The sequence below is a fragment of the Oncorhynchus mykiss genome, chromosome 15, assembly GCF_013265735.2.
Source record: "Oncorhynchus mykiss isolate Arlee chromosome 15, USDA_OmykA_1.1, whole genome shotgun sequence".
NCBI classification, from domain to species: Eukaryota; Metazoa; Chordata; class Actinopteri; order Salmoniformes; family Salmonidae; genus Oncorhynchus; species Oncorhynchus mykiss.
The window spans coordinates 20956332-20969849 of NC_048579.1; the positions used below are offsets into that span (position 1 = coordinate 20956332).

General features: G+C 42.6%; 1 protein-coding gene across 2 annotated transcripts; it reads left to right on the plus strand.

Annotated features, from left to right (window-relative positions):
• The first annotated feature begins 2083 nt into the window (after positions 1 to 2083).
• On the plus strand, positions 2084 to 3752 carry cebp1 (CCAAT/enhancer binding protein (C/EBP) 1). Of its 2 annotated transcripts, none has more exons than XM_021562687.2 (3): positions 2084 to 2220; positions 2491 to 2808; positions 2976 to 3752. In XM_021562687.2, exons 2-3 carry the CDS (start codon positions 2491 to 2493, stop codon positions 3291 to 3293), a joined length of 636 nt encoding a protein of 211 aa, XP_021418362.1. In that variant the 5' UTR covers positions 2084 to 2220; the 3' UTR covers positions 3294 to 3752. The 2 variants fall into 2 exon arrangements, with proteins under 2 accessions (XP_021418362.1, XP_021418363.1); XM_021562688.2 differs by having other exon boundaries at positions 2093 to 2220; positions 2516 to 2808.
• Positions 3753 to 13518: the final 9766 nt, after the last annotated feature.

Consider the following 13518-nt stretch of genomic DNA (forward strand, 5'->3'; position numbering starts at 1 on the left):
CAGTACACACAAACTATCATTTCATTAAGCACACGAAGCACCAACTACGCACTGACAGTATAAATGAAAAGCACTTGTGGCTTTTGTTTTTTCTGCGTGCAGGGCATAGCAGTTTGCAATCAAGTTGTGTCATACATGTAGTAAACACACATACACACAGGTATCCAAATGTGTAAAGCATGGATGTGTATTCCCGAATATAACACACTATCAATACAAATGAGGGGGGAAAGTGTAGAGTGTAGAATAGAAGAAAACAAAAACATTTGTGCTAGAAAAAAAAAGAAAAACAAAAATTAGGCTACATCTCGCATTCTTTGTGGGTCTGGCCATAAAACTTCATCCACATCACATGCGATGTTGTCTTGAGCTAGGCAGCGTGGAAAGTATCGCCTGGAGTGCCGTACCCAGGCCTGGCATGAACCCTGATCCATTGCCTGTAGAAGGGGATGCGTTGGTGGGGCTGGCGAACATACACGTTCCGACGCCATGCAGAGAATCATTATTCAATAGGATTCAAGAACGGAGAGTTTGGGGGGAGATTGAGCGCAGTGAAAAGTGGGTGACTTGTGAACCAATTGCGTACCACAGCAGCCCGGTGGAAACTAACATTGTCCCAGATGATAATGTACCTGGGCTGCTCTGGCCCCTGGTCATTAGGGAGTCGTCTGTTGTGGAGGGTTTCCATAAATTTGATAATGGGGGCAGTGTTGGTGAAGGACGCCGTTTTGACTAATAGCCGCACACGTTGTTATGTTGTCACCACGTTGTCCCGGGACGCTGATGATGGCACGGTGCCCGATGATATTTTTGCCGCGGCCCCTTGCTTTTGCAAGGTTGAAACCTGCCTCGTCCACATATATTAGCTCATGATGCACTGCATCTGCTTCTAGTTCCATAACTCTCTCAAAGAGACAAGACAAAACAATGTAGCACAGTGCGAAAAGACAGGGATCAGTCAATATGATGTAGCACCATACACTTCCAGATCCAGTACCAATGATAGGATAGTATAGCTTACCTGCACATATTCATACCTCAGTTGTTTTACACGGTCTGAGTTTCTTTTGAAAGGGCCTCTGTAAAGCTGCTTCATCCTAATTATATTGTGTTTCAGTAGACGAGACAGTGCAGAAAGACTCACTCTGTTGACGTTTTGGAATATGGTGTTATCTCATTTTGAAATAGCCGGATGATACCTGCAACAGTATAGCGGCTCAGATTTGGTTGAACCCATTGCCCAGCCTCCCTCATGCTCATCCTATGGTTGACAACATGGTCAACCACAGTCGCTCTGATTTCATCAGTTATTGTGTTCCTGACTCCCCTTCATCTTCCTCTTCCCTGTCCTCTCCTTCTCCCCGTCCTACTTCACCTCTTCCTTCCCCTCCTCCTCTTACTTCTTCACCTCCTCGTCCTCCTCTAGTTCTCACCCATTGCCCTTGAACAGGCAGTTAACCCACTGTTCCTATGCCGTCATTGAAAATAAGAATTTGTTCTTATTAACTGACATGCCTAGTTAAATAAAGGTAAATAAAAATAAAATCTTACTCTCTGTCAAATATTGGCCTCCATTGTTGTCCAACCAAATGTTTACCTGTGGCCTATTTATAGTGCTCAAGCTCCGATTTGTAAGTGAACTCATTATCTAAAAGTGTTTTCACATCTGTCAATGTGGAAAAGCAATTGGTGAAATAGTGTATCAACATAGAGACCAATGTTTACAATTTTGCTAGAAGTGTGTTTTTAAATTGCAATATGAGTGTACAGCAGAGAACATCCATTCAGTTTGGCACACTTGGTAAATGCATTGGCTGCAAGTGTTAATGGTTTTAGAGATAGTACTTCAAGAATCACTGTTAGTGTTTAAGCATTCAGAAAAAAACTGTAAAAAATATCCCAGAATGTTTCTTTAAAGATGCCCATGTACAGCCACATATACATTTTTTTAAATGTAAAAAAACCCAATAATGTCAGGATGTGATCCTAAAAAAGGAGAAGTAAATTAAAGGCAAGAAACAAGGCGATAAGAAAAAAACAAGCCCATGGGTGATGAGAGAGAGAGAGAGCGCGAGAGCGAGAGAGAGGAGGTGTTTAACTTAGAGGAAGTGATGGTGTGATAATCAGATGAGTACCTGTCTTTACAGTGTTTATGAGCAGAACATTGAGGGAGGAACTCACAAAATAGAAAAGGCAGTACGACGATAAACAAATTCAGAGGTAAGTCCGTCAATATCCTGGAAATCCGGGAAATGCTCATAATATATTGAAACGCGTACATAACCGACAGTTATGTACTGTAGGCTACGTGTCGTTTAAAAAGAGAATTTCATCATAGATGGAAATAAATCTTGACAATGTTAGTACTAGAATGTTGTTATACAATTTAAAACACTACAATAGGCCTATAGTTATCATGTAATTAATTAACAATGGACGTGATAATGAATGTGTGTGAACATTACTATAATGTGTCTGAATCCCTAACAGATGTCTCAGTGTTCTGTGATTCAAGAGTATAGCCCTCCAGTTTCTGCCACATTCACAACCTTCGGTCAGACTCCCACCCACGCTTCTACAACCGTGGCCTTGAACCCTGACCCATCGACCCCGGCACCCTTTACCAATGATATGACTCAGATGGATGGGATTCCATACAGCCAGTCGATGGGGGCTCAGGGATTGGTCAGGACGGGCAGTAACAGAATGACAGAGCAGATGATGGGATTGTCATACCTGTCCTACGCACCTTGTCACAACACACCTTCCACAGAGAATGTCGGCCAACAGAGTCACATACTGCAACAGGTATATGGATACGCCGCTTGGGTTCTGTGTTCATGAGAATGCATAATGTTGCAATTAACGTAGTTCAATGTTAAGTTTTTTTCCTTCTTGCATCCATTTTGTCTTTTTCAATTTCAAAGTTATCTCTTCCTTCCAAACCCTCTACATCCCTCCTCCCTGTCCTACAGGATTTTTCTCCCTTCCTCCTCCCCCTTCCTCCCGGCCCCCTGCGAAGCCCCCTGCAGAAGAGGGGCCTGACCAAGGACACCATGGAGTATCGACTGCGGCGGGAGAGGAACAATATTGCCGTGAGGAAGAGCCGAGACAAGGCCAGGCGGCGCATACAGCTCACCCACCAAAGGGCTCTGCAGCTGCATGAGGAGAACCACCGGCTGCAGATTCTCATAGGGCAACTCACACATGAATTGGACACTCTCAAACACATCTTGTCACAGCGTCACCTACAGCCCAGGGGTGAGAATGCAGCCAGGGAAGAGGGCTGTTGAGTGTGTTGGGGAATGTTGTAGAGAATGACAGCAACTATGTGTGGTTCTGTATGAAAATATGCTCTTTTGTTACATTGGTGGAAATTGTACATTGTTATAAAACAGTCACGTAAGTGCTTTCATCTGGGAGTATCCCAAATGTTGATATAATGCAGGGTTAGTGCCTAAGTCAACAAAGGCTGTGAGTCAAAGAACACAAAGTTCCAAGTACTTTAAAAGTATTTTGTCTTTGGTTAGATGACACAGATTTCAGCACACTTTCTACCTCCTCTACCTTTTCTCTGAAATGACATGGCAAGAATGATTACCCAATCTGATTACCCAATAACTTTTATGGTTTCAAAAAGATTCATTGAATTAAGCACCACTAAGAATAAGGCAGTTAACAAGAAATGTTAGATATCAGGCAAAAGTTATGTCATTGTGCAATTCAAACATTTTTGAATAAAAAATATTTTATAGCTCTTTCTCAACTGTCTATGTTAGCTGACTTACAGTAAAATCAAGGTACAAAAAGGGACCAAAATAGTATTTTGGGAACAACACTAAACATTTGTGACCACTACTGCTTTAAATGAAAATTAGTTAATGAATCCAGGCATATGCCATTTCTCATTTTAGCTGATAATATAACATAACGCACCTCAATATAATAATAATTCCACTTTAGCCCAATCTCCTCCATGTGATTGTATTGCATCTAAAAATGGCTATAGTAATGGCTATGCCTAAACCCAGTTATCTCCTGCTATTTAGCTTCTCCAGTGAAGTATTTTATGTAAGGGCACATATAGAGATGCCCCCCCTTCACTCTGTTCACAAAGGCCGTTAAAAACAAACACAATGACATGGTCGTTTTATGGGTAGAAAGCTGGGCCAGCCTTTGTGGGACGGGTAATATTTCAACACAGCACAGGACAGAAAACCAAAAAAGATAGCATCAGCACACAGGAGTGAGCCTTCCTGTGGCAGCGATTGCAGTTAAGGGACAGATAGATAGGAAAAAAATGTTTGGGGCCACACATCTTTGATAAAGTACCATGACATGTGCTCATAGTCTTTCTTTTTTCTTTACCTCTAGGAAATGTTATGTTTGTTAAACAGGGAGTAAGACAATGCATAGTTAGCTGTATACTGATGCTGGTTATTAGAGTGCATGCAATGGCTATGAGAGTGCATGTGTGTGTTGAAATTACCCTCAATGTCTCTGTGGGGCAATCTGTGGTCCCAGGACTGCTGCAATGTCTCCACAGAATGAGGAAAGACAGTATTTCACCTCATCCCAAGTTACTCAACAGCAAGCATGTTAGAAAAAGATATATAAACCCACAACTAGAAAATAAATGGAGGGGGTATTTTGCAACAGGAAATTAACAGACGATTTTCAAACACTTATTGTCATATTGAACATCATAGACAAAGCTTAAAGGGGCAATCTGGGTTTGGCACATCCATTTCTTGACTTTTAAATGAATGAAATAGCCATTGATTATTGAATAATTTCACGTATAATCGCCACATGAACTAAGTTAAACTGTCGTACCCTATCAAGCAGTTTTCTGATTGACTGTTTTCTGGTTGAACCCCGGCCATAAGCCTGTTTTAATACCGTTTGTCATTGTCGTTGTAGTTTTAAACCAGGATTTTTATCACACGGTTGGCCAGTCATTGCATCCATAGCTCTGTCTGAATTTGAGAGTGGTTACATTTCTCCAGCCCCATCCATCAGCTGTTTACCAAAGCAAGTACCTGCTTGTTTTTTTTCTTTGAATCACTGATTTCCCCTTTAACATTCAAAAAGCCTATTATTTCAAGTATGTTACCAAGTTATTCAGACCCATGAGTTGTCAACAAAAAGCAGGTGCTATTTGCATGTACAAATGTCACGAGGTGCATCTCTCCATCACATTTGTATTGGTGTCCCAGCACTCTTTGCTGTAAAATGCACATCTTAGTGTGGCATTAAAAAACTGAAAAAAAACAGAGGTTTAAAAAACATAGGTTTTAAAATGGTTGATTAGTGACTCACAAATTAATTTGCCATATTTCTATATATTGCAGCAACCTTAGTAGGCCTACAATACCTAGCAACTACGTCAAGATGTTCGAACCTTTTGGTGTATTGACAGTCTACATTGGTGTCAGAATTGGGATGGCTCCCCAGCACATCCATCAAAAACCACTTGTTAGAAGACACTTGTTAGAATGTAGCGGGGGACATGCTTTCCCGAATTAACGGGGTAATTAGGCGACATAGTGAACACACCTTGAGACATCTTCAAGAGGTTCAGACCTCTTAAGCCCTGTTTATACCTGGTTCTAACATGCATCCTTTGTCCTGATCTTGTCTATATTCTGATTGTGCCCACATTTTCAGACAGGTGTAGACGATTAAAAGATGCACATCTAATCATATGACTACGGCCCAGTACATCACTGGGGCCGAACTCCCTGCCACCCATGACCTCTATACTATGTCAGAGGAAGGCCCCAAAAACTGTCAAAGACTGTTATTTAAATCTTTATTTAACCAGGCAAATCAGTTAAGAACAAATTCTTATTTTCAATGACAGCCTAGGAACAGTGGGTCAACTGCCTGTTCAGGGGCAGAATGACAGATTTGTACCTTGTCAGCTCAGGGATTTGAACTTGCAACCATTTCGGTTACTAGTCCAACGCTCTAACCACTAGGCTACCCTACTGTTCTCTCTGCAAATGCAGGGCAAGTGGTACCGAAGCGCCAAGTCTGTGACTTAAAAGGCACCTGAACAAGCTTCTATCCCCAAGCCACAAGACTGCTGAACAGTTAATCAAATGGCTACCTGGACTATTGACATTGACCCCCTTTATTATTTATTTATCTTAATTATTTTGCACTGGCTCTATGCACACTCACTAGACTCTATCCATACTACACTGACACTCCAACACACACACACACACACACACACACACACACACACACACACACACACACACACACACACACACACACACACACACACACACACACACACACACACACACACACACACACACACACACACATATATGTTGATGCCACACACGCACTCACACATAGACATACTTTCACTGCTGCTACTCTGTTTGTTATATATCCTGATTGCCTAGTCACTTTTCTTTTCAGTTGTTCCCAACACTCTCACCTTAAATCTTAACACTAAACCATTAACACTTGTAGCCAATGCATTTACCAAGTGTGCCAAACTGAATGCACGTTCTCTGGTTAACACTCAGTTTGTAATTTTATAACACATGTTTGCAAAGCTGTAAACACAACTCAATGCTTTACACTCAGTTTGAAATGTAATAACACACTTCTAGCAAAACTGTAGAGAGTAAGAAGGGTGAGAACTAGAGGAGGACGAGGAGGACGAGGAAGACGAGGACAAAGAAGTGAATAAGTAAGAGAACGAGGAGGAGGAGAAGGAAGAGGTGAGGTAGGTCACGGAGAAGGAGAGGACGGGGAAGAGGAAGCGGAAGGGGAGTCAGGAACACAATAACTGATGAAATCAGAGCGACTGTGGTTGACCATGTTGTCAACCATGGAATGAGCATGAGGGAGGCTGGACAATGGGTTCACCCAAATCTGAGCCGCTATACTGTTGCAGGTATAATCCGGATACTTCGAAACATGGTCGACTGTTCACCCCAGAGCAGGAGGCCCACATTGTAAATATGGTCATTGCAAATAACTGCATCAGACTCAGAGAACTGCAGGACCACATAATGACAGATAACACCATATTCCAAAACGTCAACAGAGTGAGTCTTTCTGCACTGTCTCGTCTACTGAAACACAATGCAATTAGTATGAGGCAGCTTTACAGAGGCCCTTTCAAAAGAAACTCAGACCGTGTAAAACAACTGAGATATGAATATGTGCAGGTAAGCTATACTATCCTTTCATTGGCACTGGATCTGGAAGTGTATGGTGCTACATCATATTGACTGATCCCTGTCTTTTCGCACTGTGCTACATTGTTTTGTCTTGTCTCTTTCAGAGAGTCATGGAACTAGAAACAGATGCAGTGCATCATGAACTAATATATGTGGACAGGCAGGTTTCAACCTTGCAAAAACAAGGAACGTGGCAGAAATATCATCAGACACGTTCCATCATCAACATCCCGGGACAACGTGGTGGCAACATAACAACGTGTGCGGCTATTAGTCAAAACGGCGTCCTTCACCATCATGCAATCCTAGGTCCATACAAAACTGCACCCATCATCAAATTTCTGGACACCCTCCACAACAGATGAATCCCTAATGACCAGGGGCCAGAGCAGCCCAGGTACATTATCATCTGGGACAATGTTAGTTTCCACCAGGCTGCTGTGGTACGCAATTGGTTCACAAGTCACCCACTTTTCATTGCGCTCAAACTCCTCCCATACTCTCCGTTCTTGAATCCTATTGAATAATTATTTTCTGCATGGTGTTGGAAGATGTATGATCGCCAGGCCCACCAACGCATCCCCTTCTACAGGCAATGGATGAGGCATGTGGAGACATGGATCAGGGTTCATGCCACGCCTGGGTATGGCACTCCAGGCGATACTTTCCACGCTGCCTAGCTCAAGACAACATCGCATGTGATGTGGATGAAGTTTTATGGCCAGACCCACAAAGAATGCGAGATGTAGCCTAATTTTTTTTTTTCTTTTTTTTTCTAGCACAAATGTTTTTGTTTTCTTCTATTCTACACTCTACACTTTTCCGCCTCATTTGTATTGATAGTGTGTTATATTCGGGAATACACATCCATGCTTTACACATTTGGATACCTGTGTGTATGTGTGTTTACTACATGTATGACACAACTTGATTGCAAACTGCTATACCCTGCACACAGAACAAGCAAAAGCCACAAATGTTTTTCATTTATACTGTCAGTGCGTAGTTGGTGCTTCGTGTGCTTATCCAAATGATAGTTTGTGTGTACTGTATTGATGCAAAAACACCATTTTTTTTAAAGAGTTTGAAGAGTTTTGCAAGAATTGTTTGCTTTGCAAGAGATGTATAATGCTTTGTTGGTTTGGTTAAGGTTTGGTTAAGGTTTGGTTAAGGTGTGTAGAGTTTTGCAAAATATCCTAGTTTCAACGACAGTGCCTCAGCAATCAGAAAAAACTGTAAAGACTGTTTTAAATTTTGATCTCTTAACAAGTGTATAATTTTTCTTTAGGCTCCCCTAATTGTATATATATATTTATATTTAAATTACATTATAATATAACTGTTTTTAAATTATGAAATATTAGATCAATTTATTTCAGAATAATTTTGTTAAACCCCTTCACAGAAACCACTTTATGTCACCAAATGTTTTCCAACACTTTTGGGACATTTTTGGACAATTTAGTGTATTGTTTTCATGTTATTTTACCTCTTTTTCCCACCAATTTCGTGATTACAATCTTGTCTCATCGCCACAACTCCCCAACGGTCTCGGGAGAGGCAAAGGTCGAGTCATGCGTCCTCCCGAAACACAAAGCCGTGCTTCTTAACACCCGCTCGCTTAACCCAGAAGCCAGCTTCACCAATGTGTCAGAGGAAACACTGTTCAACTGATGACCAGAGTCAGCCTGCAGGTGCCAGGCCCGCCACAAGGAATCGCTAGAGCGCGATGAGCCAAGTAAAGCCCCCCCGGCCAAACACTCCCCTAACCCGGATGATGCTGGGCTAATTGTGCGCCGCCCTATGAGACTCCCGGTCACGGACGGTTGTGACACAGCCCAAGATTAAACCCCAGGCTGTAGTAATACCGCAACACTGCGATGCAGTGCCGTAGACAGCTGCACCACTAGCGAGGGCCCTAATTTAGTGTATTTTCATCCAAATATCAGATTCAAATCATTTTCAGTTACCCCTCATCTTTACCAGTGACGACTTTTGGCGTGTTCCTCTGCTTAGATGTTGCTGACCCCTGCCAGATCTTAAAATGCCTGGATATGTATTTTACATATCAGCTAACCACATAATTATGTGATAGCAATCTGGTGTCCAATGGCACAGTTGATGATGTGGCACGCAACCATTAGTTGATGCATGCAAACGTCTGAGCAGGGGACTACAACCAGTGTTACATTTAACCCTGCAGCCTGTTACAGAGTATGCAGGCCATGGAAGAACTGGGACATTTTAAGCATCCAGGAATTGTTTACAGATACTTGCGACATGGGGCCGTGCATTATCATGCTGAAACATCAGGTGATGGCGGCAGATGAATGGCATGGTATCTCTATGGTTTCAAATTGACATTGATAAAATACAATTGTGTTCATTGTTCGAAGTTTATGCCTGCGCATACCATAACCCCACCGCCACCATGGGGCACTCTGTTTACAATGTTGACACCAGCAAACAGCTCGCCCATACGACACCATACACGTGGTCTGAGGCAGTGGTGGAAAAAGTGCCATATTGTCATACTTGAGTAAAAGTATAGATACCTTAATAGAAAATGACTCAAGTAAAATTGAAAGTCACCCAGTAAAATCCTACTTGAGTAAAAGTCTAAAAGGATTTGCTTTTAAATATACGTAAGTATCAAAAGTAAATGTAATTGCTAAAATATACTTAAGTAAAGTAAAAATCATTTCAAATTCCTTATATTGCAACACAAAACTCAAAAACGTTCTGGGACATTGTAAAGTCCATGGAGAATAAGAGCACTTCCTCCCAGCTGCCCACTGCACTGAGGATAGGAAACAATGTCACCACTGATAAATCCACTATAATTGAGAATTTCAATAAGCATTTCTCTATGGCTGGCCATGCTTTCCACCTGGCTACCCCTACCCCGGTCAACAGCACTGCACCCCCCACAGCAACTCGCCTAAGCCTTCCCCATTTCTCCTTCTGCCAAATCCAGTCAACTGATGTCCTGAAAGAGCTGCAAAATCTGGACCCCCACAAATCAGCCGGGCTAGACAATCTGGACCCTTTCTTTCTAAAATTATCTGCCGAAATTGTTGCAACCCCTATTACTAGCCTGTTCCATCTCTCTTTCGTGTTGTCAGAAATTCTCAAAGATTGGACAGCAGCTGCGGTCATCCTCCTCTTCAAAGGGGGGGGACACTCTTGACCCAAACTGCTATAGACCTATATCTATCCTACCCTGCCTTTCTAAGGTCTTCGAAAGCCAAGTTATCAAACAGATCAACAACCATTTCGAATCCCACCGTACCTTCTCCACTATGCAATCTGGTTTCAGAGCTGGTCATGGGTGCACCTCAGTCACGCTCAAGGTCCTGAACGATATCTTAACCGCTATCGATAAGAAACAATAATGTGCAGCCATATTCATTGACCTGGCCAAGGCTTTCGACTCTGTCAATCACCCCATCCTCATAGGCAGAGTCAACAGCCTTGGTTTCTCAAATGATTGCCTCGCCTGGTTCACCAGCTACTTCTCCGACAGAGTTCAGTGTGTCAAATCTGAGGGCATGTTGTCCGGGCCTCTGGCAGTCTCTATGGGGGTGCCACAGGGTTCAATTCTTGGGCCGATTCTCTTCTCTGTATACATCAATGATGTCGCACTTGCTGCTGGTGAGTCTCTGATCCACCTCTACGCAGACGACACCATTCTGTATACTTCTGGCCCTTCTTTGGACACTGTGTTAACTAACCTCCAGACGAGCTTCAATGCCATACAACTCTCCTTCCGTGGCCTCCAACTGCTCTTAAATACAAGTAAAACTAAATGCATGCTCTTCAACCAATCGCTGCCTGCACCTGCCCACCCGTCCAGCATCACTACTCTGGACGGTTCTGACATAGAATATGTGGACAACTACAAATACCTAGGTGTCTGGTTAGACTGTAAACTCTCCTTCCAGACTCACATAAAACATCTCCAATCCAAAGTTAAATCTAGAATTGGCTTCCTATTTCGCAACAAAGCATCCTTCACCCATGCTGCCAAACATATCCTCGTAAAACTGACCATCTTACCGATACTCGACTTTGGCGATGTCCTTTACAAAATAGCCTCCAACACCCTACTCAACAAATTGGATGCAGTCTATCACAGTGCCATCTGTTTTGTCACCAAAGCCCCATATAAAGTGGGGCAAACAAGTATTTAGTCAGCCACCAATTGTGCAAGTTCTCCCACTTAAAAAGATGAGAGAGGCCTGTAATTTTCATCATAGGTACACTTCAACTATGACAGACAAAATGAGGGGAAAAAATCCAGAAAATCACATTGTAGGAGTTTTAATGAATTTATTTGCAAATTATGGTGGAAAATAAGTATTTGGTAACCTATAAACAAGCAAGATTTCTGGCTCTCACAGACCTGTAATTTCTTCTTTAAGAGGCTCCTCTGTCCTCCACTCGTTACCTGTATTAATGGCACCTGTTTGAACTTGTTATCAGTTTAAAAGACACCTGTCCACAACCTCAAACAGTCACACTCCAAACTCCACTATGGCCAAGACCAAAGAGCTGTCAAAGGACACCAGAAACAAAATTGCAGACCTGCACCAGGCTGGAAAGACTGAATCTGCAATAGATAAGCAGCTTGGTTTGAAGAAATCAACTGTGGGAGCAATTATTAGGAAATGGAAGACATACAAGACCACTGATAATCTCCCTCGATCTGGGGCTCCACGCAAGATCTCACCCCAGACTCACATAAAACATCTCCAATCCAAAGTTAAATCTAAAATTGGCTTCCTATTTCGCAACAAAGCATCCTTCACCCATGCTGCCAAACATATCCTCGTAAAACTGACCATCTTACCGATACTCGACTTTGGCGATGTCCTTTACAAAATAGCCTCCAACACCCTACTCAACAAATTGGATGCAGTCTATCACAGTGCCATCTGTTTTGTCACCAAAGCCCCATATACAGTGGGGCAAACAAGTATTTAGTCAGCCACCAATTGTGCAAGTTCTCCCACTTAAAAAGATGAGAGAGGCCTGTAATTTTCATCATAGGTACACTTCAACTATGACAGACAAAATGAGGGGAAAAAATCCAGAAAATCACATTGTAGGAGTTTTAATGAATTTATTTGCAAATTATGGTGGAAAATAAGTATTTGGTAACCTATAAACAAGCAAGATTTCTGGCTCTCACAGACCTGTAATTTCTTCTTTAAGAGGCTCCTCTGTCCTCCACTCGTTACCTGTATTAATGGCACCTGTTTGAACTTGTTATCAGTTTAAAAGACACCTGTCCACAACCTCAAACAGTCACACTCCAAACTCCACTATGGCCAAGACCAAAGAGCTGTCAAAGGACACCAGAAACAAAATTGCAGACCTGCACCAGGCTGGAAAGACTGAATCTGCAATAGATAAGCAGCTTGGTTTGAAGAAATCAACTGTGGGAGCAATTATTAGGAAATGGAAGACATACAAGACCACTGATAATCTCCCTCGATCTGGGGCTCCACGCAAGATCTCACCCCGTGGGGTCAAAATGATCACAAGAATGGTGAGCAACAATCCCAGAACCACACGGGGGGACCTAGTGAATGACCTGCAGAGAGCTGGGACCAAAGTAACAAAGCCTACCATCAGTAACACACTACGCAGCAAGGGACTCAAATCCTGCAGTGCCAGACGTGTCCCCATGCTTAAGCCAGTACATGTCCAGGCCCGTCTGAAGTTTGCTAGAGAGCATTTGGATGATCCAGAAGAAGATTGGGAGAATGTCATATGGTCAGATGAAACCAAAATATAACTTTTTGGTAAAAACTCAACTCGTCGTGTTTGGAGGACAAAGAATGCTGAGTTGCATCCAAAGAACACCATACCTACTGTGAAGCATGGGGATGGAAACATGCTTTGGGGCTGTTTTTCTGCAAAGGGACCAGGACGACTGATCCGTCCGTGTAAAGGAAAGAATGAATGGGGCCATGTATCGTGAGATTTTGAGTGAAAACCTCCTTCCATCAGCAAGGGCATTGAAGATGAAACGTGGCTGGGTCTTTCAGCATGACAATGATCCTAACACACCGCCCGGGCAACGAAGGAGTGGCTTCGTAAGAAGCATTTCAAGGTCCTGGAGTGGCCTAACCAGTCTCCAGATCTCAACCCCATAGAGAATCTTTGGAGGGAGTTGAAAGTCTGTGTTGCCCAGCAACAGCCCCAAAACATCACTGCTCTAGAGGAGATCTGCATGGAGGAATGGGCCAAAATACCAGCAACACTGTTTGAAAACCTTGTGAAGACTTACAGAAAA

What these genes read in the sequence shown, in the direction of transcription:
- cebp1 (XM_021562687.2), top strand. Translation starts at nt 2,491, where the DNA reads ATGTCTCAGTGTTCTGTGATTCAAGAGTATAGCCCTCCAGTTTCTGCC. An exon ending in AGAGTCACATACTGCAACAG is followed by an intron (nt 2,809 to 2,975) that starts GTATATGGATAC and finishes CCTGTCCTACAG; the next exon opens with GATTTTTCTCCCTTCCTCCT.